General features: G+C 33.8%; 1 protein-coding gene and 2 long non-coding RNA genes across 3 annotated transcripts; 2 read left to right on the top strand and 1 right to left on the bottom strand.

Moving 5' to 3' along the window:
* Positions 1 to 196: 196 nt before the first annotated feature.
* Positions 197 to 2,445, bottom strand: LOC132906410 (chymotrypsin-1-like). The gene is made up of 4 exons (XM_060958583.1): positions 2,288 to 2,445; positions 1,624 to 1,955; positions 702 to 953; positions 197 to 416 (listed from the first exon to the last, which is right to left on the bottom strand). Exons 1-4 carry the CDS (start codon positions 2,334 to 2,336, stop codon positions 276 to 278), a joined length of 774 nt encoding a protein of 257 aa, XP_060814566.1. The 5' UTR covers positions 2,337 to 2,445; the 3' UTR covers positions 197 to 275.
* On the top strand, positions 1,275 to 21,981 carry LOC132906425 (uncharacterized). The gene is made up of 2 exons (XR_009657987.1): positions 1,275 to 1,375; positions 21,945 to 21,981. It is a non-coding gene; the product is annotated as an uncharacterized LOC132906425 (long non-coding RNA).
* Positions 21,982 to 22,970: 989 nt separating this feature from the next.
* On the top strand, positions 22,971 to 24,617 carry LOC132906376 (uncharacterized). The gene is made up of 2 exons (XR_009657976.1): positions 22,971 to 23,045; positions 23,156 to 24,617. It is a non-coding gene; the product is annotated as an uncharacterized LOC132906376 (long non-coding RNA).
* The last annotated feature ends 685 nt before the right edge of the window (positions 24,618 to 25,302 follow it).

Genomic DNA, 25,302 nt, shown 5'->3' with positions numbered 1-25,302 from the left:
CAGTAAAAGTTCTATAAGGAATCTCGCAATCGAGTGGGCCTTTTGACTGACCCACACGTTCCGCGATACCAAAGACGGCGAGGACAGTGGAACAGCGTCGATGACGTCATCGTTCACTGACGATATTAATTGACCTCATTGTATATAAATTTAAAGATAAAAATTTACAAGATATCAAATTAATCGATCGACACAATAGTGAATGTAATTTTGTTTATTTACAAAGAGAAAATACGAATTGTACAATAATTGTTATTTAAGTTCCGGATTCTAAATTAAAATAAATTTCTGTTGATGAAGCTTTTGTATTGAGAGACACGAGTGTAAGCATCAGGGTAGCCTTCAGCACATGGAATGACAAAGGAAGCGATACCTACAAGTTGGCCATTGTAGACAAGGGGACCGCCGCTATCACCCTGTAGGGAGAACAAATATTTTTTGTGAAACTAATTTTGGAAAGTTATAAACAGATTCTAAATTTATACCTTGAATAACCATACAGAGTGAATTATATGAATTGAGTGTAAGTATTTGTAAAATTATATATATGAAAGAAATGTTGTATATATATTCAATTTTTTAGTTTTAGAAACTTGTACTTGAAGTAGAATATTAGAGTGTCACATCGATGAATGTGTATATTAGCTGTGATATGTGATCATATTAATTTGAAGAACATAAAATTGAAATTTAATACGTACCATACAGATACCAACACCCTTTTTGTTATAGGTACATAACTGTCCAGGGTAGATGTGGATTCCCAAGCGACTCTGACAATCTGCATTGTTTAGAAGATTTACGGTTGTCGTTTGTAGGATATTAGGCACGTTGTTTGCGTTAGCACTGGTTTTTCCCCAACCAGTCATTCTCAATGTTGCACCAACTGGTGGATCAGAAGAAACGAGAGGAATTGGCTTCTGGTTAGCGTTTACGCTAACTGGGCTAGCGAGCTGAAATTATTACAAATATTGATATATTTTCAAGTGAAATCTAGTTAAAGCTTAAACAGCTTTATTTGAGTTTCATGCGTTCTAACCCTTTAACAGTATAACAAAATGACGCAGAATTCAGAATTAATGATTTAACAATTAATTACATGTCTCTTTATCTACAAGATTTTAGATACAAAAAAATATATGCATTTTCAACTTTATACACATAGGGAATAAATATCGATAATTATGTTGCATATTTGACTGTCTGCCTCAATTTTTCTCACTGTGAAAGGGTCGAGTAGCAACTTTTTTTTTCTTTTCAGACACGTTTGTTTTTACAATCAATTGGAATAAAGTATTTTAATGTGTATTATATGCAACTATTTATATAGTATAAAAGAAAAAGAGAGAGAGAGAGAGAAATAAAGTAACAAGGAGTGCGTGTGTCTGAAACGTAATAATGACTACTGATTTGAATGACTGTACAGGAAGGTAACTATGAAGGTGAAATTGTAATATCGCTGATGTAGACGATGTACCGTTGTATCGTTGGCGTGGATTTATTTTCACAATTAGAAATAAATCTTTTATCGTTATTAATGTTAATGATGCATTTCGATAAAAGTGAAGAACTTTGTACGTTGTAAAATATTATTCCGTTCTACGATATCGATTTCTTACTTACAGTGACTACAGCAACGTCATTTCTGAAAGAATCGGCAGAGCTAGGCTTGAAATCGGGATTGTAGACGGCCGACTTAACAGCGTGGCTTTGACCACCACTTGAGAGGGTAACTGTACCAGTTACGACAGTGAAATCTTTGAATGGAGGCGACACAATACCATGGATGCAGTGAGCAGCAGTGACTACGTGTCTGTTGGTAACCAGAGTACCACCGCAGAAGTGTCTTCCATTTTGTCTAAGCGATACTTGATAAGGATACTGACCAAGGCGAGCATTGGTGCCACCGACGATTTGCTCGTCAATCTCGTTCGTTTGGTTGCTGGCAAAGACGTCTATATAAATAAAATTTCGAATTAATTTTTCTTATTACAATATTATGCACAGTAACGAACTTTTTTTATTTTGTCATTATTATTATTTATTCATTTATTTATTTTATTATTATTTATTTTTATTTTTTCATTTCGTTCCTATTCAGTTAATATGCAAAGTATGAAATTCAACTTTAGCGAATTCAGAACAGATAAGAGAATTATAATTGGATTATTTCAATGTTTGTTACTATTAAAGAAGAGTCGAATTTAATGGAGTTTATTAATAGAATTTAATATTTTAATTTATTTTATTAGAATTTAATTTGTTTGAATTTCTATTATTTACTTACTGCCGAAAACGACACCGATTATGAAGACGACTAACGCGAGACGTGTCATTGTAACTTGAAGGATTTTCAAACTGAAGTGTAATGATACGAGTGTACGATTTCCTTTTATATGAATATCGATGTTTGAAATAGGTACTCGGATACATATCGTTATCGATACATATCATGATAAGCTTGAAATTTAATCACAGAAAAGTTACAACAACGTCATAATTGAATTATCAATTTTAATGATTACTTAGAAGCAAACACTTGTACCTTTTCACTGCATGAGTGATAAAATGATTTAATGCGATTCCAAGTATTATAATCATACAATTATCGCTTTTAAAATATCGTTATTCTATTTCGGTTCGATATCTCTTGTAAAGATTATCTTCCACTATTTTTATTGTTATTGCCTGTCATGTTTATATTTTCACGTTTTTTATGATTTTCATATCTTAGAAAAAGTCACATATTTACCTTGATATGTTTTTATCAACTTTATGTTTGTACGAATACAATTTTAAGAAATACTTTTAAGGAATACTTTTAAGAAAAATTTAATAATAAAAAGAATGTGTATAATTATGTTTGAATACAATATAGAAACTATTTATGAAATGATATTTATGTTATATTATGAGTTTATTACCAATAAACTTGACAGTTTAGTTATTTAAATCACTGTTTGTTTATTTATAAGATTTTATATAAGATGAATTTTGTTAAAATTATCATTTCATGGCTTGTTGGATAAGCGAAAGGAGACACTGGTTAAAAATATCAGGGATATCAGTTGTGTAAGAAATAGCACGAGATTCAACAGCAACCACGTGAGTCCTATAAACCAATGGACTACTGTTGTCACCCTTTAAGAAAAGGACTTTAATTAACTTCGTAGATAATTATTAATAATTATCTTCTGAAAGGAAATAGAAAAACAGCTTTTATATTTTGCAATCCACGCTCACTGACATTGAGATCTAATAATGGAACATTTTGATTATTTATTAATCGCAATTAATGTTATTTAAGCTTCTCAAAAACCAGACTGATCGATTCTATTCTTTGTAAATTATTCAATTTTTTCACTTTTTACTGAATTTTCATTTTAGGCGCTTATCAATTGATAAGGAGTTTAACCTTCGCGAGACGTCTCGTAATATCGATACAAACTTGTCGATTATATGTGTCATGCCCAATGCTACGGAAGGTGCAAATAACGTCTTCTCCAACATAGAACTTTTGATATTTCTTCGGATTGACAATTCTAACCACCAAATATGGTAAAACGTTGGAAACCTTTCTATTCTTAGGATTTGCCTTTGGTCTGGCAATTCGAGGTGGAACAGCCTTTTGAAATTTGTTAAATTCGATGCTGAAAAAACAATAAGCAATATAGAATAATAACAAATAATTCTAAAGCATTGTTTCTTTTTATCAAGCATTTCAAATCTCACGAGAGGTACATATGTATGATATTTGTGACGATATTTAAACGAAGAGCATGTAAGATAAGAGCATGCAGCTATATGTAGAAAGTACAATATTAGTATGGACAAAAAAAAAATACGCAACATAACTAGAGCAGAGTACGAATCTTGACAAAGAATGCTGTTAAGATGTGAAGCTGACTAATAATGCCATCACCATAGACGCGATGATTGTCCACCCTTAGAGATAAAGTACAGGGAAATTGACCACTGCTCGCGTCATTAGCCCCAAGCAATTTCTTGGAATCATCGGCAGAAGTTTAGGTGAAAATATTTACAAGGAATATCTGCTTTTTTGTTGATATATAAATATCGTTCTATTCCTTGGTGTTCGTTACCACGCACCGGATAAGTAAAGATAGTTTATGAATAGACTGCGGATTTTTATGCATTTATGGGAAATTTAAATGCGTAAAAAAGATATGTGTATATAATGGAGTGCACAGTATACGCAAAAATATGCAAATGTTTTTAAATAAACATCTGATTCTAATATTCAGATAGCGAAACAAATCTCCGCGTAGGTTTCACTCTTTTAGTTACATTTATAAAAGTATATTTTTGTATAATAATAAGTATAAAGTTTAATGTTTTTATTAGTGATTTGTAATTAAATTTGAAATCGGACTAATTATAACTGCATAATTTTTATTCTGATTTCGAGCCGTAATTACTATAAAATAAGTTATAAACCTCAAGTATGTAGTGCTATCATATTGCAAGTACGAAACGAGTTATGAAATCTATACGTACATGTATGGAGGAAATGTAATCGTTGAAACAAATGAAGTTTTAATTAATTTAATGATTTGTATTACGTTTCGTAGTTATTTATTTCGTGTATTTTTCATTTTTTCATTTGTCATTGTAACAATGAAATCGATATGACGATGAAGTTCTGTGATTTTCCTATATAGGATTTTCAATAAATATGATTAGCCTTGAAAACAGATAACATACGCATGGAAATTATGCATCTAAACTCCAGTTAAATACGCAGTATGTATGCATATGCATGTTATAAACAACATTGGTTATTTACAAAGATGTTTTCAATAGATTACGTTTAAAGTAAACAGTTCTGTTTCTTTATTTTCTATGCTGATTCATAATTAATAAATTTATTCTATCGATTTCTGTGTAACAGCTCATAAAATATGAATGTGTTATTTGTATGTATACACAACATCTTGCAGATTTGATCAACCTTGAAGATAGTTAATGTTATTTGTATAAAAATTCTGAAACCATATGTGACATACATTTTCGACATGTGCGAATTTGTATTTATAAATTTTCGTCTTAAAGAACGTCTTAGGATTTAGACAAAGTATAATTTTTCAGTGATAGTTCAGTGTGCATAAAATTATCAAGGTATTAAAAAAAAAAAAAAAAAAATTGGATCAAAAATGTAATAACAGAAAACAAATGTAGGAACAGAAATGAACGATGTGTCTCATTCATACGTTCATATGTTTTTATGTTGAAAGAGTGATAAAATTAAGCGTGCTAGAAATAACGAAGATGTGGCAATCGATAAGATAGATCATATTAAGTACTTGAATAATACTCGATAGATAATAATAAAAAGGAAATTAAAAATTAATTTATCAAATTAATTTAGAAACTGATAAAAAGCTGAGATTATAAAATGAAAAGTATATGTCGATTAGCTGGCTGACTTGCTAAAATATTTATAAATACAAAAATACAAATTTGAAAACCTGTAACAATAATATTGACTCATAAACGTAAGGTAGTATTATAACAAAGTTTAATCGATGGGTAATAATTACTAAAAATAATAATTAATAATAATTAAAATTTGAGAATGTCATTAGTAAAGCATATTCACAAGTGTCATTTATACTTACGGTAAATAAATATTACCATACCTTGCCGACTACTTTTATAAATTAGATTTCTTAAAATATATGTATATTTGTAATTTCTAATTTCTTATGATAATATAATCAGGTGATAACATAGTAATATTCAAATTACGAACCGGTAGCGTTATTATGTCAATATGTAAGGATATTATACAGGAGCATATATACCGATTTCTATCAATAAAATTTGTATGCATAAGAAGAATACTATCAATTTAGAAATATTTCCCCAGTTTTCTACAAGTCAAATTTCTCCTACAATTAAAATTTTGCATACTTTAAGATGTTCGGTAACAAATGGAAAAACATGTAATAGCTTATTTCTATAACACACAATAAAATGAAGAGTAAAAAAATTACTTTTCAGGTTTTGTTTATTAATTATTAACAAATAAGAATTGACTAAAATATTCCTGATGTGCACCACCCTAAAGCATCATCCACATTAATTCAAATTACATAAAATCCTTTTACCCTAAGAAGTTGTTATTTATTTGGTTTGAAATATTTTTTCAAATTTCTACTCATTCTTATTTAATCAAATCATCATTTGATTTCAAACAATATAGAACATTTTATTAAAGTGAATTTATTGTTTTAATTGACTTGGCACATGCTTTCCAGTCGAAAGTAAAGTTGAAGTGCTTTCAACTACTCTTTATTTCCGACTACGTTGCTAAATAATGTAATGTTTTCCAGTTTTGCATTTGTTATTGATATTAGTTGCCTAAAGCAAGTCGGTCATTTTTTAACTTTCGATACAAACATGCTCCATGTACATAATGTTTTTATTATATTCGCAATAGTAATTAATATTGTAATTAACATAATCACTTCCTTGGGTATCGTTTTCTAGTAGATATCCATTACATTCCAATCAGGTTGTACACAAACGACCTAAATTTGAATAACTTGACTAATCTGAACTGAGTTTAAGCGAAAGAAGGCACACTGATTTTTAAATGTCAAGAATTAATACACGAAGCCTCAAACTAGTTTTATGCTTTATTTTCGTCTTATATTGACTTCTACAAGCAACCCTGTGTAGGTTCCTTACAATTTAGTCACCCCATATTACTATTATTTCATACGATGTCATTGTTATCCGTTTCTCGACTAGCGAGCATTACAGCAGCATCAATGAATGGAACAGAACGCGAATAAATCGATCCTGGTTTGCAATACGATTCAGCCGAGCTTCGTCGGTGTACATGATTCGGTGCTTGTTTATTCGCTCGATTTCCAGTCGTATCATTCATCAGATTCGCAGAACTTTAGGATTCGAAGGCGCCCCGCTGAGGTCGACGTACGATCTACAGGTTCTATCTGATACCATCCGGTGATGTGTGAAGGTAGAACTTGCCACTCTCGTTACGATTGCGTCCTGAGCATTGATCTGTGTTCTGTGCGCGCACGCTATGCTGTTCACAGACACGTGAAATCTTTGTATCGCATTGTTTTCAGTCTGCTTTCGCAGAGTTCTCCGATATAGGTGAAGCTTCTTCGCTGGCGATATTTAATGTTCACCTACAGCCGAGTATACGTTCTCTGTTGCAATGCCACGGACCGCTGTGCTTTATAACACCGTTAATGCAGAATTATAGAGGCTGCCGATTCTGTGGGAACAGCAGGGACAATGAAATTTTGCGAACAACGTTGGAATTCAAACGGAAACTTGGAATTTCGAACCTTCGAATATTAATGGCACATACACCACTGTGCATAAGAATTTGGACACTCAATTTATTCAAAATATTCATATATTTATTATATTTTTAATATTACTATTATTCTCGTCATAACTGAGATCAAATCTTCTGCTAAGTTGAAATCAAAACAAGGAATACGCTTGTATCGATCAAGTTATTCATATCTATCTTTGATAAATTACTGATAATAGAAAAAAGCTATATAAACTCTCAGAGAGTGGTTGGAAGATATATCTTGATCATTCTGAGATAATCTTTCTGACAATTAATTCTAGCAAAATCATAAAGATACTTGACTTAGGTGTTTCCATACAAATAATTTTCGTGCACTCTTAATTATTGCTTTTTAATTTATATTCATTAATATTAACTATTGTTTTCACGAATATCTACTAACTATGTATATGATTGCCTGGAATAAGATCAGAGGCACACGTTAGATTAAAGACTTTTATTTGAAGTGTATTTTACATAGTTGCAATAATTTAGAAGTATCCAAATACTTATACACGGTAGTATAAGCATAGTAGAGTATGTTTTGATAGCTTTTCATTTTTCAAGATGTAAAACTATAAGGTTATTTCAAGAAAAATAATATCGTATGATCTACGAGGTTTTCGTGCCAAATTATTAAGACGTTGGCATACGAGCCATGCGATCTATTTATAAAAATATTCTGATCCACCTAAATACCAGAAATGTAAAGTAACTTTCTTACACCAGGCGTACAGTCGTATACCTCATCAGGCTTCACTCCCAATTTCTCGAACACGGCACTCGAATGAAAGTGGATTCTTGGCGAGTTATTCGATCTACGTGAGATATTTCAGAATCGAAGATTCACCGGGAAACACGCCATGTTAAATCGCTAAAATTAAGGAGAAAACGAAGCCAACAAATTCCAGGATCTGTCGAACTAGAATTCGAAAGTAACTAGTTGCACAATCAACGTAATGCAACTTGTATACGTGCATTTAATTTGCACATTGCCGGTCGGTCACTTATGTAAAGAAGCAAATACCTGGAACTCAGGTATTCGAGAATCGATATATTTGACGAGTAGAATTGAGAAAAAGGGAAAGATGTTCGTATACTACGAAAATCACTATAGAAATCATTGTAGAATAAATATATGAGATTATCAAGAATATCTGTCAGGTATGTAATATTTAAATTACTGTAACTGTTTATCAGCATATTAAGTATTTAAAAACTTATTTGGATAACATATTTTACGTGTTTGCATCTACTTACATTCAAGTGTGATACGAACAAACGAATACAAAGAGCAAAATTACTGTATACTACATAAAATTTATGACGAAAGGTATAAAGGTAGTATGTTAAGCATATATAGTAGTTTAGTGTACAATAGGAAATAGTACATTTATTACTAAATATAAATTGATTTCGATAAACATGCAGAAACAGAACATGTGGAATTAGTGATTAATAAACTGATGTTGAATATGCTTGTTCGATCGTGGGAATGGTTTATGCATGTTTATTTCGAATTTTTCCTATCAATCGTCCCGTGACGAGTTGTTAAATTAACGATTCATTGGTCTGGCATTGTTGGCAAACGCGTTAAGGATTAACTCGCGATATGATCGTACGTGGGAAAACGAGCGAAAGGCATTCGTAGAACGCTGTTAATTTACATGTCAATTGCGAAAGAACCGCGTTTGACTGTAAAACATTCTGATGAATGCGTGTTAACGTATATGATAAAGCGATATCCGCGTGAAATAATCGTACAAAGTGTGCATTACTCAAGGAAAATGTTGATTTTATGGTTCATTGATACGCTGAAATATTGCAAAGAGAAATATCGAAATATTTCATTCCATTAAGAAAGATGTAGTTTGGATATAAAATTTTATCGAAATCTTATCTGATATTCTTATTTCTACAATTTGAGAAAAGAAATAAACAGAAAGATAGAGTTTAATGAACCATTGTATAGAACTTTTATCTTATCAATAATCTTTTTCATTAATTTCATTATCAATTATTAGCTTTTATCATATAGATACTTATCATATAGAAATGTAAAGTATGAGCAATATAACGTGGTATATGTATAAATAATAAGTAATTAATGAGTATCACTTAAAATCCTATGTAAAGTGAACTGATACCAAATTACAAAGAAATCATAATTTTAGATGATCACAAACAGAATTTGTCTTACTAAAATACATAAATGAAGTGTTTCTTTTATACAATTTATATTATACAAATACACTTCACGTAATTTAGAATTCATATAGATTATATGATAATCTTTTAAAAATGTACATACGAATTACGAAATTTTGTATACGCAATATTTCAATAAAAATGTGTATTCAATATCAGAATCATTTGTTAAAAAGAATTTCATTCAGCATCAAGGTGCTAAATGTTAAGGATAGCAAAGTAATAAAAACAAAAACAGAGATAACTTTCAAAACGACTGGCTCCAGGGTACTATCGTGCTTTTGTTAACGATAAAGCAATGAAATAATGCATAAAAAATATAATATGAAAATATGAAAGTTTGAAAATTTGAAATGGCTATGCTATATTAACACAACGTTGGCCTCTCATAGATTCAACAGGTAAAATCACGAATGTAAGAACATCATGAATGATTTATGCAACTATTTCCTCAATAGTATCCTGTATTCAATGTTTATTAAAGTTGCTGGTGTTTAGAGTAGATCACAAGCTTTCTCTACTTTCTAACTCAATAACGATAATAGGATAGGAAACTATTAAACCGCATCGGAAAGTAAACCAACCGAGCCAAAGATATCATCGTGCAAAAATCTTATTCTTACTTGGAATAATCGTATTTCGAAGTAGAATAAACTCAGTCAAACACGATTCAATGATGGTTTTAACTTTTGCTGATTGCGTTCGTTTGACCGCAATGAAATTAATAAAGCACAAAATTCATAAAGTACAGATAAATTTAACATCATCGAGCGCCTATATCTGATACATTTAAACAAATTACAAAGGGTGAAATTCGTTACATGGGAACAATTAAAGATGCATCGGTTTGCCTGTATCGAGAAGTACTTACGTGTTGCGTTTCGATATATCGTGCACGTTTGGTTCATTAAATATCAATGGCTCCGCGATAATTAATCACACATCGATTCTCGCAGGTAATCCATTGGTAATATCGTTAAGGATGTAGAAAGGTGCAGAAAGGTGTCGATCGGTGGAGAAGCGTGATTCGAAGATGCTCGCATAAAGCCTGTCGTGGTAAGTAATATATTATGTGCATTATAGGAAACTTTTTTGAAATTTCGTTAGTATCGTAACGGGACACGACTATCGCGATTATAATAGTAAAATTTGAAACGAACCTGAACAAGTATACGGAGATTACAAGATATTTCAGAAACATCTCCATTTGTTAGATAGTTTAAGATTGTACAGCGCTTACTGTGTACTATGGCTTCTATAAATATTCTTTCATATTACAAAATCAGTAGGTACATTAACGAATTGCATATTTAATCGTAAAAAGTACACACTATTGCTAATTTTTAAAATAAGTAACTTAAATTTATAGTTTGTGCTGACTTTATACGACGACAGTAAGTACTGTTTGTAGTTATTAATTTGCTATTGACTTGTATACCTTGATAAAAATCGTGTACGTTATTACAAATTTATCAATGTGTCCGTATACTCATGAGCTTAACCGCATGTTCGCGTCTATCTTGCAGTTTGATGAATTTGTTTAATTAAGTCGATCGTTGTCGTTCTCGTCGACTAGTATGTATCATCAGCGATCTTGTAAAGCATCCCTAATAAGAAGTTTCTCTCGATTCATGTCTCGTATCCTAGTGATATGTAAACGTTAATATGTAATTTTGAAATTGAGAGCTTCCGAAACATGTAATGAAACATCCATGAACGATATATTATAGCGATCATGAAAAGAGGAGATAGTAGTTAATCAATTTGAATAAAATTTGAATAAAGCGTTGTAGGATTTTTTTAAACCGTGGCATGTGATTACGGTAATGAAATAATTTGTGAATAGTGAAAAAATCGAATGTTTTTGCAATTATCTTTTGAAAGATGTAATATTTTGATGTTAACGACTCCTTTAAAGCTGAAATGCACGATAAACATGCACGATTTATAACTGTAAAGTGTAAAGTTATACGGTGTACGTTACTTCCATAAATTTATTTGTTGTCAGTTATATGTAAATAGTTGTTTCAATAGTTCATTCGGTATAAGGATATTTAACACAAGATATGAATAAATATTATTTCTAGCATGAAATCTTACTTTATTTTTACGCTCTTTTCATTTTTCCTGAAACACCAGTGACGTAAGTGTTAGACGTTGATCTAGCACTTGCCTTATCTACCTTTACATTTCGTTTTACGACTATATTCTTTCGTACTATTCCGCTAACGAGGCGCATAAAGAATATAAAACCACTTCTGAAAGGTAGGTTATTCGCTAAGTACGCAGAACAATGTGCATTGTATTGTAAGGAAATCAAATATTGATGGACATATTTGGGTGGAACAAAATGAAAAATGGTGGGAACACTTTTGTACATCTGCGAATAATATTCGGTTAAAAGAGGTTAAAATTACATTTACCCGACAGTGTTCTATATTTCCTTATTTACATAGGAGTACAAAGAAGATAAGAGATCTGTTGAACATTCTCTTTGTTAGACATTTTTTCATGCTGCCTGTAATAACGACTTCACGAGAACACATCAAAGATAATGAAATTCCCATATTTGCCTTCGAAATAAAAATGAAACGAAAATACGTGTTTTGCGTGTAAGTGTAGTTCATGATTTTTGAACAGAGCTTAATTGCTAATTGGGTAGTAATCTAAAGTTTTTTAAACTTCAGCAATTTTTTCAATATCTCGTTAACATTTTTCAATATCTGGTAATCATCTTTAGATAAAATAATACGTATTAACTCACAATATTAACTCTTCTTACTTTTTGGTTATTTCTAAATTCCTGAGTATTTCTACGATTCCACTATGCTACCTACACCTACGTAACGAAACAATCAGCATACTAGTTATCATTTATACAGATTAAATTTCACGACTCATGTGTCTCGTTGGAAAAAATTCAATCGATCTGTCATTTAAGCGAAGGTGAGTTGTCCGAGTTGTACTATCTGAGACGACGAAGAAATCTCGCAAACAGCAGGTCGGTCGTGGACAACTCGTAATCTTCGAAGGCAGGGTGCGCAAAGCAACCGACGCTGAACGCGGGAGAATCGCTCGTGGTCCCTCAAACAAATTAACGCGAGCGCAAACACTGACGCAAGCGAGAAGACGAGCGTTGCTCGGCTGCCCGCCATTCACGACGCCAGCGATGACAGAAAGATGGACGGGCCCCATTGAGCCTTTACCGGGAAACCACTCTCAAACATTTGGTTTGACACCTCTGTGACGTTTTTCGCGACCGTGCATAATGGCTGCTCGCTCATTAGGGAGACAGGTTAAAACCTCGATCGTTGCCACCGTTGGTGGACCATCGCGGCAGCTAGCTGATAAAACCCTCCGGTAGTATGTAATGCAACTGTGAAAAGCGTTTATTTCGTTGCATTCCTGGTGGTCAGCACGTTTGCTCGCCTTTGTGACCATTGGACAACTACGTGTATACCAGTAGTCGATCAAAGACGCATTCTCTGGAACGAGGGCCTTTTATCGAGCCTCGTTTGCGAGAGACGTTTCAATGTTAGCTACTTTGCTCGGGAAAAATTCTGTTAACGTAATTCGTGGTTGTAGCGAGGAATGTAAAGTGTGTTTGTTAGCTTCTTGTTAGGAGAATTCTTTATCAAGAAGATCTTTTTTCATGTTTTAGTTTGGGCAAAGTTATGGCGTGCGAAGAGCGTTGGAAAAATTGGTAGTACTGGGTTGATTGCGTTCGATGGCACGTTGTAATTTTGCCTCATTACGTGTGTCTGGATTAAGGACGTTTTTCTAGTACAGAAGAGTCAAATTATGTGTGTGTGTATGTGTTTAAAAGTAATATAGCTGGTATGTAGGGTTGGAAAGTGGTGGTGGAAGTTTTGATGTAAAGAGCACGGGAAGAGCAACCGGATAGACTTCTTCGTATAATAAACAATCTCGCGTGATACTTGCCTTTAATATAGTGTCATAAATGCGATACAATATTGTTAAGTGTACCATGATGTAAAATAATGTATGAAAAAATAACAATTATGGAAGAGGTTACTTTCCTTAAAACCTAAATTTGTTAATTTACGATAATGTTCGATGGGGAGATTTTAGTAGAACTTTATTTATCCGAACATGTCAGACGACAAAGCTGTATGAATGACATTCAATGTATATTTTTCTTTAATTTTATATCTATCTTTGATTGAACTCGGAAAGAGATGAAAGTTAGAACGATGAGATAAATATCGTAGAGACGACGACAACCTATGCTATGAAGAAGACAATTGTATGAGAATTGAGTTATAAAGACAGCAGTATGGTAGTCATAACAATTCTGCAGAAATTATACGTTAGTTAATTCTTTAATTTTGCATGCTAAAAAGGAAAACGATAGTTATCGTTATCTTTACTGTTATTATCAGTTGTTTGGCGTGGTATGTTAGGGTAGTTTGGTGTAAGTTTAAATAATTGTAAACGTGAGCAGAAAGTAATTGTGAAGGCGAACACCGGTCGCAATTTAGGAAAATGTTCGGTACTAGACGTTTCTCTGCTTTGGCACGGTTTTGTACGCCTCTCTTACTTCCTTCCTGCAACGTAGTATCATCGTAAACGGGAACGAATGTCTGCCTACCTGAAGCGAGCAACAGTGAAAGCTGCGAGTAAAGTTAGACGAGGAATAGCATAATTTGAATAATTTTTTTTCGTATAATTCAGGTATATTTCTTATACTTATCTCCATTTCCATCTTGCATAATTTAACTGATATTATTAGAGAAATTTTACAAATTAATCGAAAGTTTTTTACATTTTTTCTTGGAAAAGATAACAATTCAGATTTCTTTTTCGGGAACAAATTTAAATATTAGTAATTTCTTAAACATTATGAATATAATGTTTTAATAGAGAACACTTAATTAATATTCTTCTCAATGTATATGATACCATTGATATTGACAATCGTCAAAATATCTCATTATCGTCATTAATAAACCCTCTCTTTTAAAAAAAATATAAAATGTAGAATATAAAGAAAATTATAACGCTTTATTATGATTAGCGCCCCATGGAAATACAACGAGCACGGTTAGTTGCGATCAATAGCACCTCAATCGTAACAACAAAAGCAATAAAAAAAGAAAGTGTTTATTAACACACATATCATCTACCGCCCTTCCATAATTTTCATCACTACCAATCAATTCCCATAAGAGCTTGCAACTAAATGAGCCTGTTCGAAACGCCGAGACATCCAATCTCGACACAGTCGTTCCTTCGAGACGTGAAACAAACAACAAGAGCGGGTATAACGAGCGCTAAAAGAAATTAGTTCGGATCCGCGATCGACTCGAGTACAACGCTATGCAGGGGTGAGATAGGGCAACGTTTGCTATGAGTATAGCGTTACTCGTGCCGTGGCTAGGTGCTCTTATCTCTACCGGAATGGGGATTACTATGTTCCTATGGGGTACAACTTGTTAGTCGATAACTTCGGCCCGATAACTAGGGATTACGGACGGCTACTCTCGAACCGATTCGCGATAATCATTCATTAGAAAATGTTGAAACCTTTCGCACCTTGCGCTGCGTAGTGCGTACAGCCACGATGACCAGGGAGACGCGAAACGCGAAGGCTATTGCCGCTTTAAACAGAGTTACGAAGCGTGTCGTTAATAATGCCCACCTTCGAGTCGACTGCACCGTAACAAGTTCTCGCGTTGAATTTAATACGGACCCAGCCTCGGAACCTGGCTTGTATATATACGGACGCGATAAAATTTTACACCTGTTTATCTGTACCGGGGTAAATCTGGAATCGAGCGAACGACCCGGTTGCCTCGTTGTTTCGCGGAGTCAATTTACGATTATGTAAGCCGCAGTGCAATCGACTGGCCTGGAAATTTCCGGAGTGGGGCTGTACGAGCTCTAGAAACGTCTCGGCGTGACGAGTTAAGACGAGCCTTTGAAATACTCGATTTTCGCAATTTTGTACAGGAGTCAAGTTTAACCAGGTGAACCAGGTGAGGAGCATCGCGAAGAAGCGTTAAGTTTCACTTGAGAATGTTGACGATGAGGTTTCTTGAATAGGTTTGATGATTTTCATATTTTAAGTTTTGTATCTGAAAGCGACTTTAGTCCTTTTAATTCCTTGGTTCGTAAATTATTTAATCTTCTAGAATTTTATTTAGTTTGTGAGTAGAGTTTCTCTTTATTAATTATTAATAACAGAAAGTTTTTCTTTTCTGATGATTTCAATAAAACGTCATCAATCTTAAATTGCTACCGACGTGGAGGCCCCAGTCAGTTTATTTAATTCATGCGCGTACCAAATAATACGAATTAACGACACATTAAACTAACGAAAAGATCTTTTAAAACTCATAATTAACGCAAATGTTTGACAGAACGTTCTCATCGAGTCGGTTAAGGAAAATACTCGAAGTGAACGTATAACCGGTAATTAAGAATAGATTAATAACTTAATTGCGTCTTCGTATGTTAAGTGTACATTCCAAAAAATCTTAAAGAACGCAAACTTACAGCCAATTCAGCTTTTCAATTAAAACTTTTTGAAGAGCAACTGATAATTTAGCAGTGATAAGATCATTAGCTGGCATGATACTCTGTTGAAGAAGAAGAGAAAATGTAAATGCATTATAAATTATAGAATTCAAAGATAATCGCAAAATAAGTGTTACTAGAACGAAATAATTTTTGTCTATTTTTTAGTAATAATGTGATTAATAAGTTCAAGTCTAAGAAGCATGTATGATTCTAAATTTCATGTAAGTTTCATGAAACAATTACATCTGCGTATGTCTCTTAATTATATTCAAGAATAAAGTACAATTTCTAGTTATTGTTAGATACATTCACTGTATCTGAATATAAGAAGACATATTTAATATACTAAATATTTATCTTATGTTAAAATTAAATTTAAACAAATAATATTATATTGAATTATACAAAACATTATACTATTTATACAAAAATAAAATAATCGAAATATGCGATACACCACCATGACACCAGGCGGTGACATTACACCATGACAATGACACGACCATTATATCTTTTCATCGACCATCGAATTAACTGCGACGAAAAAGATAATCTAGATAGAACAGAAGCGTAGCGTACTCAGAAGCCAGTTGGTATCCTCGGTATTGTGTCCAGTGAGGTGTGAACCGTGGGTGAATGAACTTGCACCAGTTCAGCCGAGATAGCGCACTACGTGTCGGTCGTGGACCACCTATAGCGCCTGCAGCCTAAACGCCGAGGAAGTCGAGGTGAACTCATTCACCGAGTGAGCCAGCCCTGCTCGATTCCTGCTCGATGCCAATCTGCCGGAGGAATTCGCGCACCGTTCTTTCGTTAGAATCCACGTGATTCCTTAGCCAAGATCGTGGCACTCCTGTTAGCTGGAAAAGTCGGATTCCATTATTTTGCACGGGAGGATAGAGCTTCATCCTTGGCCGGCTGTGAGATCAATCAACGATGACCCCTGACGCGTTGCGTTCCGCGAGATGAGCGGAGATTGACGGTACGAGTTGCTTTTTGATAATCAAGGGAAAGTTGCGGTTGAGTCATGGAGGCTCGTTGAATTCGTTGAACGAGAAATTAGTTGCTTCCTCGGTTTTGTATGAGATTCGCAAAAATTGTTATACCTGAAGACTAAAGGTTAAAGCATGATAAATCATATTTCTATGTGTCTTTTATATAATAGAAGAGCAATTTGAAAATTTAATATGCTGCTAACTGATTTTATATCAAAACTATTTTCGTTTGTATTTTAATACGTTCAATGCGAAGTCGATGCATGTATCCAAGAGGAGAGGTTCTTTAGCGATGACGTCGATATATTATGTAAATTATATTGCTTCTTTAATATTTCTAACAATCTAACGCGCATCCTACCCATTTCTTAAGGGAAACCAAGTAAACAAAATGTTTTTCGGTTTTATCCATCACGGAAGGTAGGAATCGTAGAAATCCTCCTACATCAACATGTTGATGTACTTCTCATAATTATCAATGTACATTTACCTGGTATTGAACACGCGCTATACATTAATTCGAATTAAATTAACATATTAATAATTGCAATCGTTGCTCAAAATACTTTGGCATAAACGACGGCTCTGTTGTTCGAAGCAAGACAATTTTAAACGCAATCTACGTGTTTTCTTCGTCTTCAATGAGAAACGACTACGCAGTCCGCAGGCTAAACAGGGAACGCGTATCACAGCTTCCGACTATCGAGACGGCTTGAAGTCGTTGTAATTAATAGTTTATAGGATCAAAGAATTTATCATTCATACGTGGTGCAATGAGAGACGTGAGCGGAATAGCCGACGTCGCTCGATGCGTGATACCCCGGCGATGGGTCGCCGATAGAATACCCTCTCGGTGTGAAAGTAACTCGAGAAACGCTGTCCGATCGGCGTAATTACACCCACGATTATCTGCATCGATTGCGAAACAACGAGTTACCGTTGAATGATCGATCGTTTCGCTGGGATAAATCGAAGAGCTTCTTAAAGTGCAAGGTAGCGATTAAACATTGCACGAGTATTGTTTTACTAAAACCAATCTTTATACTTTACGAGGACTGGAATTTTGTTAAGTGTTTACTTTGATTTGTATTGATTGATACTCATGAAAGTATTCGAACAGTTGTAGAAACCTTTTGGGAACATATCATGTGTCTTATATAAAATATTTTTAAATACCATTAGCATTTTAGTGAGAATCAATCATCATGATCATATCGGTATTTAAAACAAATTTGAAAATGTATGCAGGAGCTACGAAATATTTAATGCAAGTATGTATTTTAATTACCTATGTATCGATAAACCTCCATAATCAGTGGGATCATTTTTAAAACTTATTATACGTTAAAGATGGCTATTCATGCTGTATATTAATTTTTTACTAAACATATGTTTATATGACATGTTCTGTAAGTTTTATTATTTCCAGATTGGTTTTAGATTTTACTAAAATAACCACAATAATCGCGTACGTGTATTCTGTGTATTTTTGTATACAGATTTTTAAATGCGGAAAGATCCATTGGTTTGACAATGAGCAATACAACTATGGGTAACGTGTAGATTTCATTGTTTCCCTTTATTTATTTATTTGCCATTAAATGTATATTTTAGGTAGAGTTAGGTTTGGTGAAATATTTTGGTGGATGATTCGTATGGTTCTAAAAAGGAGACTTTATTATAGGGTTTTACTACTTGTTAGGTTTTACTACTTGTCAGTAAGAGTTACAATATAAATTAATTACTTTTGGATAAAATTAAGATTATAATATCAGAAATCCTTGTAAATATGAAAATATTAAATATGAAATAGGTACATATAAATCGTTATTATTACAAACATGATTTAGTCCAAATGACACGATTTTAAACTAACCAAACTAATTGGTATTGCAAATTGAAAAATTTTTACTACATACATAAATTTTAAAAAAGAAATTTTAAAAGAAATTCTGCGTCATAGTATTCTACGATAACCCTAATAAAGTGTTAGAAAAAATCGACCTAGCTCTTTCTATTTGTAATTTTGTTATTAAATTACAATCTACCAAAAATGAACAAGTATCTACATACTTTTGAGGAGTAGTGTACGTGGTGTGAACAATCTTGGGAGCGGAGAGTCGGCGTACTTTTATGCAAAAACTGTCTGTCCGTCCTTTTTCAGCCACGGTGCTTTATTATCGTTCAACCACGCGTCTACGACCTCCCTTGACATTCCAACACGGACGTTTAAAGTACGTCGATGCGCTTCGAGCGGCGGATACTTAGCCGTCCAGGAGAAAAATGGGCCCGGTGTTATTAGCGAGGTGTTGGATAGCTGGTACCGCTATTTGAATAATGCATACGCTACGCCCTTCAGGCCGAAGCAGGTTTCATTCGATCCAATAAGTGGCGCGACGCGCGCCCTGCGCGTTTTCCTCTTCCTACACTTCTCCTTGGCGTTTCGTCGATGGCATGCGTAATTGCCTGAAAATTTGTGCGAAAAAGATAATACAAATTGCGCTAAACGAGACTCTATTATACGTCTACCGAGTTGAGTAAATTTGAAAGAATAAGTAGTAGGCGTAGACAATAGAAAGATGCGTATTTAATTTTGATGAAGAGGACGTTCTTGAAGGTACGCATTTGACTTCATCAGGACCGAATCTCTTTTCCTTAAGGGAAAAATTATAGTTCGTTAACTACTAGTAATAGGAACAGATTTTTTCAGATGATTTTGTAGAGAAGACGTTATGTCTTTTTCAGATCAATTTTAAATTCTAAGTTGGTAGGAAAACTCCAATGTTAATATAATATAAATATCATGATTTAAGAATGTAGTATACCTGTTAATATATATATATATATATACTAATTAAAGAGCACAATAATAACATATTTTATTATTTACCACATATATATTATATATATACAATATAATAGTAAATAAAATATGTTGTTACTACATTTTCTAATACACAATTTTTTATTAATCTTCCTTACCATTTAGTATTTATAGTCTACTAATTCCATAAAAAATAACAAGTACTGCATCTAATTATGAATTTTTCATTAATTTGTACGTTTTACTAAAGTTCACATAGGTATTGTTAATACAGTGGGCCAGAGTATTTGAATTCTTATAAGCGAAAGTGTATGCTGATATGCTAAAAGCGATGAAATGAAACGAAATACAATTGTCGAGTTCGGCTCGACGTATAAGGCTTAATGTATTGGAGAATAAGTATTCTATATTTAAGCAAGTATAAAATATTCATATAGTATATAATGAATAAATTATCGAATATGACAACTTACGTAGACAACGCACGTTCTATTAATAAAGCGTACTACATTATGTTTCATACCTCGTGCGTGTCTCCATTGTCATTGGCCATATGTGGTACTGAATGAAGGCGCCATCCAGCCCAAATCATGTTGTCAGCGAATGTTTTGTATTCCATCGAGCACACCGACCTCGGACAATGTCGTCATTATCATCGTTACCATTCGATCGGGTGCAAGGCCGAGTCATCGTCGCGCCAATTGTCACCTTCTACGTAGATTTTCACTGAAAGATCCATCGATTCACAGCAGCTTCCAAATTCGTTACTCATTTTCCAAGGGGAAAGCAAAAATCATTTCCAATCGCAGTCTTAAAGCAATCACCGATTTAAAGTTCCTGTGGCTTGGAACTATTACCTCGCACCTCTTCGTAGAAGAGTAGGGAGGAGATTTGGAAATAAAATGATACAAATTCACGTAACTATGAAGTGAAGTTTATTTTACAACAAATTGCATTTAAAATTTTTTAACATGCATTTAAAAATATAGTTGTTTTTTTTTTAATTTTTCTTAAGAGAAGATAACTAATTGTTCGTAAGCTTTGCTCAAGTAGCACCAGAACTTTGCATAGTCCTGCGTGTGCATCTGAACTCCCACCTTTCCAGGAGAAACTTCTTTAAATATCGAGTCCGGAAAAAGAACGAGATAGTCAGAAAAACAGTTTACAATATGATTCTAACGAAATACTCTATCCAAACCTAGTGCATTTTAAGTATTTGATTTAATAGAACAAAATTCAGAGTTACCCCGACGACAAGATTGTCCCTCGTCATCACCGTGGATTATATTCTACCGTTTCACGCACGACTCGTTTTATGCTTCAAGATCATTAGATTCGATTGCACGACAACGGCTGAGGAAAAACGGGGAAGACCATAAAATGGAGGGTTAAAAGCGACGATGCGAATGAGACAAAAAAATAGGGGGACTGCGCAAAAAGTAGACAGTGGCGGGTCATAAGTGTGAGAAATGCACAAGTCGAATGTGAATGACGGTGAAAAGAGGAAAATGGGCAAGTTTGTGTTTTAGGATAATATTATGAACGTAATGTTTATTATACTGCGTAATATGTATATTATACTGCATCGCAGCACTATACGCGAGGGATAGTGACTTTTCCTTTTTCTTTTTAGATGTTGAGACATAAATATATTCTTATATGACGCAATTATATTTACTAATTAGATCATTTTTATTATAGGGCGTTTTGTAATATGTAGGATATATTTCGAAAATAATAAGTATATCAGTTTGGTTTGATCACTACTGAACGATTATATTTCACTTTAAGTTAAAGTCAGTAGTCGTATTATAGAATTTTTGGATTTCTAGAAAATTGCACATATTTAATGATAATTTCAAGTATTTTTATCTTTCACAATAAAAAGGAGCGCAGGATACTATTTTACAAAAAGTAGCTATAAAACTAAACTATAAAAACTAATGGATAGACTTACACCACTATGATTCTGAATCCTTTAGTTGATGTTCGCCGTCGTTAAAGTGTTAAACAGAATAAAGTAACAGAAATAGAAAGGTTAAACAAGAAAATAGAGAGTTGTTATTGGAAAAAACAGTTTCTCGGCGATGCATCGTCGTTACCGTCGTCCAGTTTACATGGACCATTGATTGCCTATCACTCCTGAAGAGGAGTCGCGCGTCCTCCACCTCCAGGTATCCAGTTTACTCGTAAAAAATTGACTTATGCTGATTGGCCGGCGAATCGGTTGATTATCGCCGTCGGTATTTCTCGCGTTATTGTACCTTACCCCTGGCTAGTCGCGAACAACCGACGTCATAGGACGCCAGCAACAGCAACAACAGCACAGCTGTTGCGTTGCTTGCCTTCGTCGAAGCTACTGTCGGGTAATTAGCGACGTATTAATATACCCGATATAAACGAGCGACGTGCATGCTTGTATTTCAAACAGACCACCCAACATGGCTACGTTCGTATGCGTTAATTAACGATTTTCTACCAGGACGAATCAACGTAAGCATCTCCCCGTGGTTTTATTATCCGACTACAGGCATCGGCTGTTCTATCAGTTGCGAAAAAGAATTGTATTGATCGATGTTGCCGATTAATGTAGTGTCACCTTTGCCAATAGATGAACACCTGATAATTAATTCGTCCGTTATTCATTAGCTCATCGAACGGGCTGCTTTTCATACGACCTTATTTTAATCGACGCACGATCATTTACAACCCTCTTGCGCATAGCCAATCGTAGGAACTTGAGGGCAGAATTATTAGAATCCTCGACGTGAGAATTGTGTGTCGTTCTGTTTATTATTATTTCTTGTATTGCAACGGGGCTTGTAAATTTTATTTTATTTCCTGTTTTCTTTAAAAATAGCAATTATAATACTTTCGTGAAGCTGTTGATGGTAATCTGTGTGACACAAATACCTATGGATATCTATATAGAGTTATTGAGACAGGATTATTCAGTCAGAGAATTGATTGTTTTAAATCACTGAAGGAAAATTAAGTGTTATGACATGTTGTTGACGTGGGTTTTTATGTATTTATAGGAAACTTAAAGGTACAAGATTGTTCAGAATACACATACTATAAGAAAATATGAAGTGTATCCTATAATACCTTACAGGTAAAACGATTTCCTACCTGGGTTTTACGTTTCTAATAATATTCTCAAAATTTCGAATATGCATAAAAATAGTTATTGCGTAATATATTTCAATCTGTTACGACTTGCAGGGCAAAATATATAAAATTCAACGTGGCAGTCAACGTGTTAATCTGTGAAAATGCAGAACCGAGGAGAGGGAAGCGTGTCTATCTTGAAGCTCGAAGAATGATCCACGATCAGGCTAGTCGTGAAGATGCTTTCGAATCCCGTAGCGAGCGTCGTTTGTTATACGGTGGATGGGTATCAATTACGCGAATACCGGCGATTGATTGTGCATTGGCACCGTTCGAACGTGACGGAGATGCACAAAGCGCTGGAGGGACGATGTTATACCCGAGGGCATCGATCGACGATGATTCAGAAACGTTCCCATGCTATCTAAATTCTAAATAGAATCTCGGTAGAATCGATGCCGAGGCGTCGGCTGCCAGTCGGATTCAGAGAGACGTTCGATGATGAAATCCAGCTTTGGTTTATTAATCTCTGCTTAGACCAAGTGTTAGATCCATACGGTGAACTGTTACTTCTGATATCTTCTTTGTTGCAACTAATGAGATCGTTTCTTCTTCGGTGCTTCACTTTTTCCTACCTTTTTCTTCGCTTTAAAACACCTTCTACGAACGCGTGTTTAATATAACTATGTAATGAGTTAGTACAGAGAGAATTAAGGCCCAAAATATTGAAATTCATCCGTAATATTATAAATACGAAGCATGCATTAGTTTCGATAGTTCCAAGCGTAGTAAGAGAAGCTGAAAATGTGTAAAAATCTTAATGTCGATAATAATTGCTGTTGAAAATTCTGCCTGGGGAATTTTTATATACTCGTTAATGAAAATTTCCAAGTTCGATGTATGCATATAATAAAAGAACAAGCAAGATAATAATACGAAATAGTACAACGATTGACACAGAACGATGGAGAAAATATCAGCAATTTTGAAGATAGCGATAATTATGATACAATAAGTAATAATTTTAGGTACTTTGAATGAAATATATATGCATGAGCTAGCTGAACTTCATAAGATACAGATGATGATATGTACCTGTATTAGATGGCTGAATAATTCAATGCTTTCAGTACAGGAAATGAGAATACTTAAATAATTCGTCGATTATGGATGATTAGAATATAACAACTATAAACACTGATTACGATTTATTATATAAGCTTTTCGAGTTTCTCGTTGTCCTGAGACGATCGAACGATACCCATTAAAGTAGGAATTTACATAGGATCTGCAGTTGATCGTTGACGGAACTGTGAGCTCTCGAGGGAAGAACGAAGTGTTGCGTGATTGTTTCACGAGAAGGAAAAACGTGAGAGAGCAATTCGTTGAATGCTAGTTAATTTAACGGTGATTAGAGTTATAGTGCCGGCAAATGAAGCATGTTGCGGTGTACCTTTACGGCTGGTTTATTGAAACAAAATGAACGAACAATTCTTCCGAAGATTCGTTACTCACAGAAAGAACTTGTTGAAAGGTCTTTGAGCATTTTTGTGAACACGGCTGAAGAAATGGAATCTATGTGGAGATTCGTTTTATCTACTAAGTAATATAATAAATACTATATTTTCAACATTTTAATACTTTTGCAGATTATGTGCATCCTATTTTTGTATTTTTGCATCGTCAAATTTATCATAAATACATAAAAATCTATTATAATCTAGCTATAGCGATTATAAAAAGTTATTTAATATTCAGTAGCAGCGCACGCTGATTATTCTTCTTAGGTGCACAGATATGCACTATGAATACAGATGTATTAAAAATAAACTAGAGAAACTATACTTGATCGATATATTAAATAAGATATTGAACGTAAATATGAATAGCTACACATTTTATTTTAAGATTAATACGTTGCATGTTACAAAATAAAATGCGTCTGAATAATATTAGATTCTCGCGAAAGCAATAAATATTAATAAATACTGTAAGTAAAATTTATTAGTACAATCCAGTACGAGAGTGAAAGAGTTAAAGCAAAAACCGAGGACGTTAAAGTTATCTACGATACCCATCACTCACCATAGGGAGATTCATTTAACTGGTTTCCGATCGATTGTCGCTTAACCGATGATAACAACCATCGATCGTGTGCAGTGACAGGATGATTGAAAGGCTGGCATAAATTGGTCGCGTGACAACAATCGATTCTTACGACGCGTCGCGACGTGGAGGACGTTAAACGTTCAAACAACTAT

The sequence above is a fragment of the Bombus pascuorum genome, chromosome 1 (genome assembly GCF_905332965.1).
Source record: "Bombus pascuorum chromosome 1, iyBomPasc1.1, whole genome shotgun sequence".
NCBI classification, from domain to species: Eukaryota; Metazoa; Arthropoda; class Insecta; order Hymenoptera; family Apidae; genus Bombus; species Bombus pascuorum.
Note: the sequence above shows the minus strand (reverse complement) of the source record. Positions and strands in the feature narration are given on the sequence as shown.

Bases quoted from the DNA above. Each gene is read 5' to 3' on its own strand.
- LOC132906410 (XM_060958583.1), bottom strand. From the start codon at position 2,336: ATGACACGTCTCGCGTTAGTCGTCTTCATAATCGGTGTCGTTTTCGGC. The intron at 1,956-2,287 runs GTAAGTAAATAA...TTATTTATATAG, and splicing joins AATCGGTGTCGTTTTCGGCA to ACGTCTTTGCCAGCAACCAA. The intron at 417-701 runs GTACGTATTAAA...TTCTCCCTACAG, and splicing joins AGGGTGTTGGTATCTGTATG to GGTGATAGCGGCGGTCCCCT.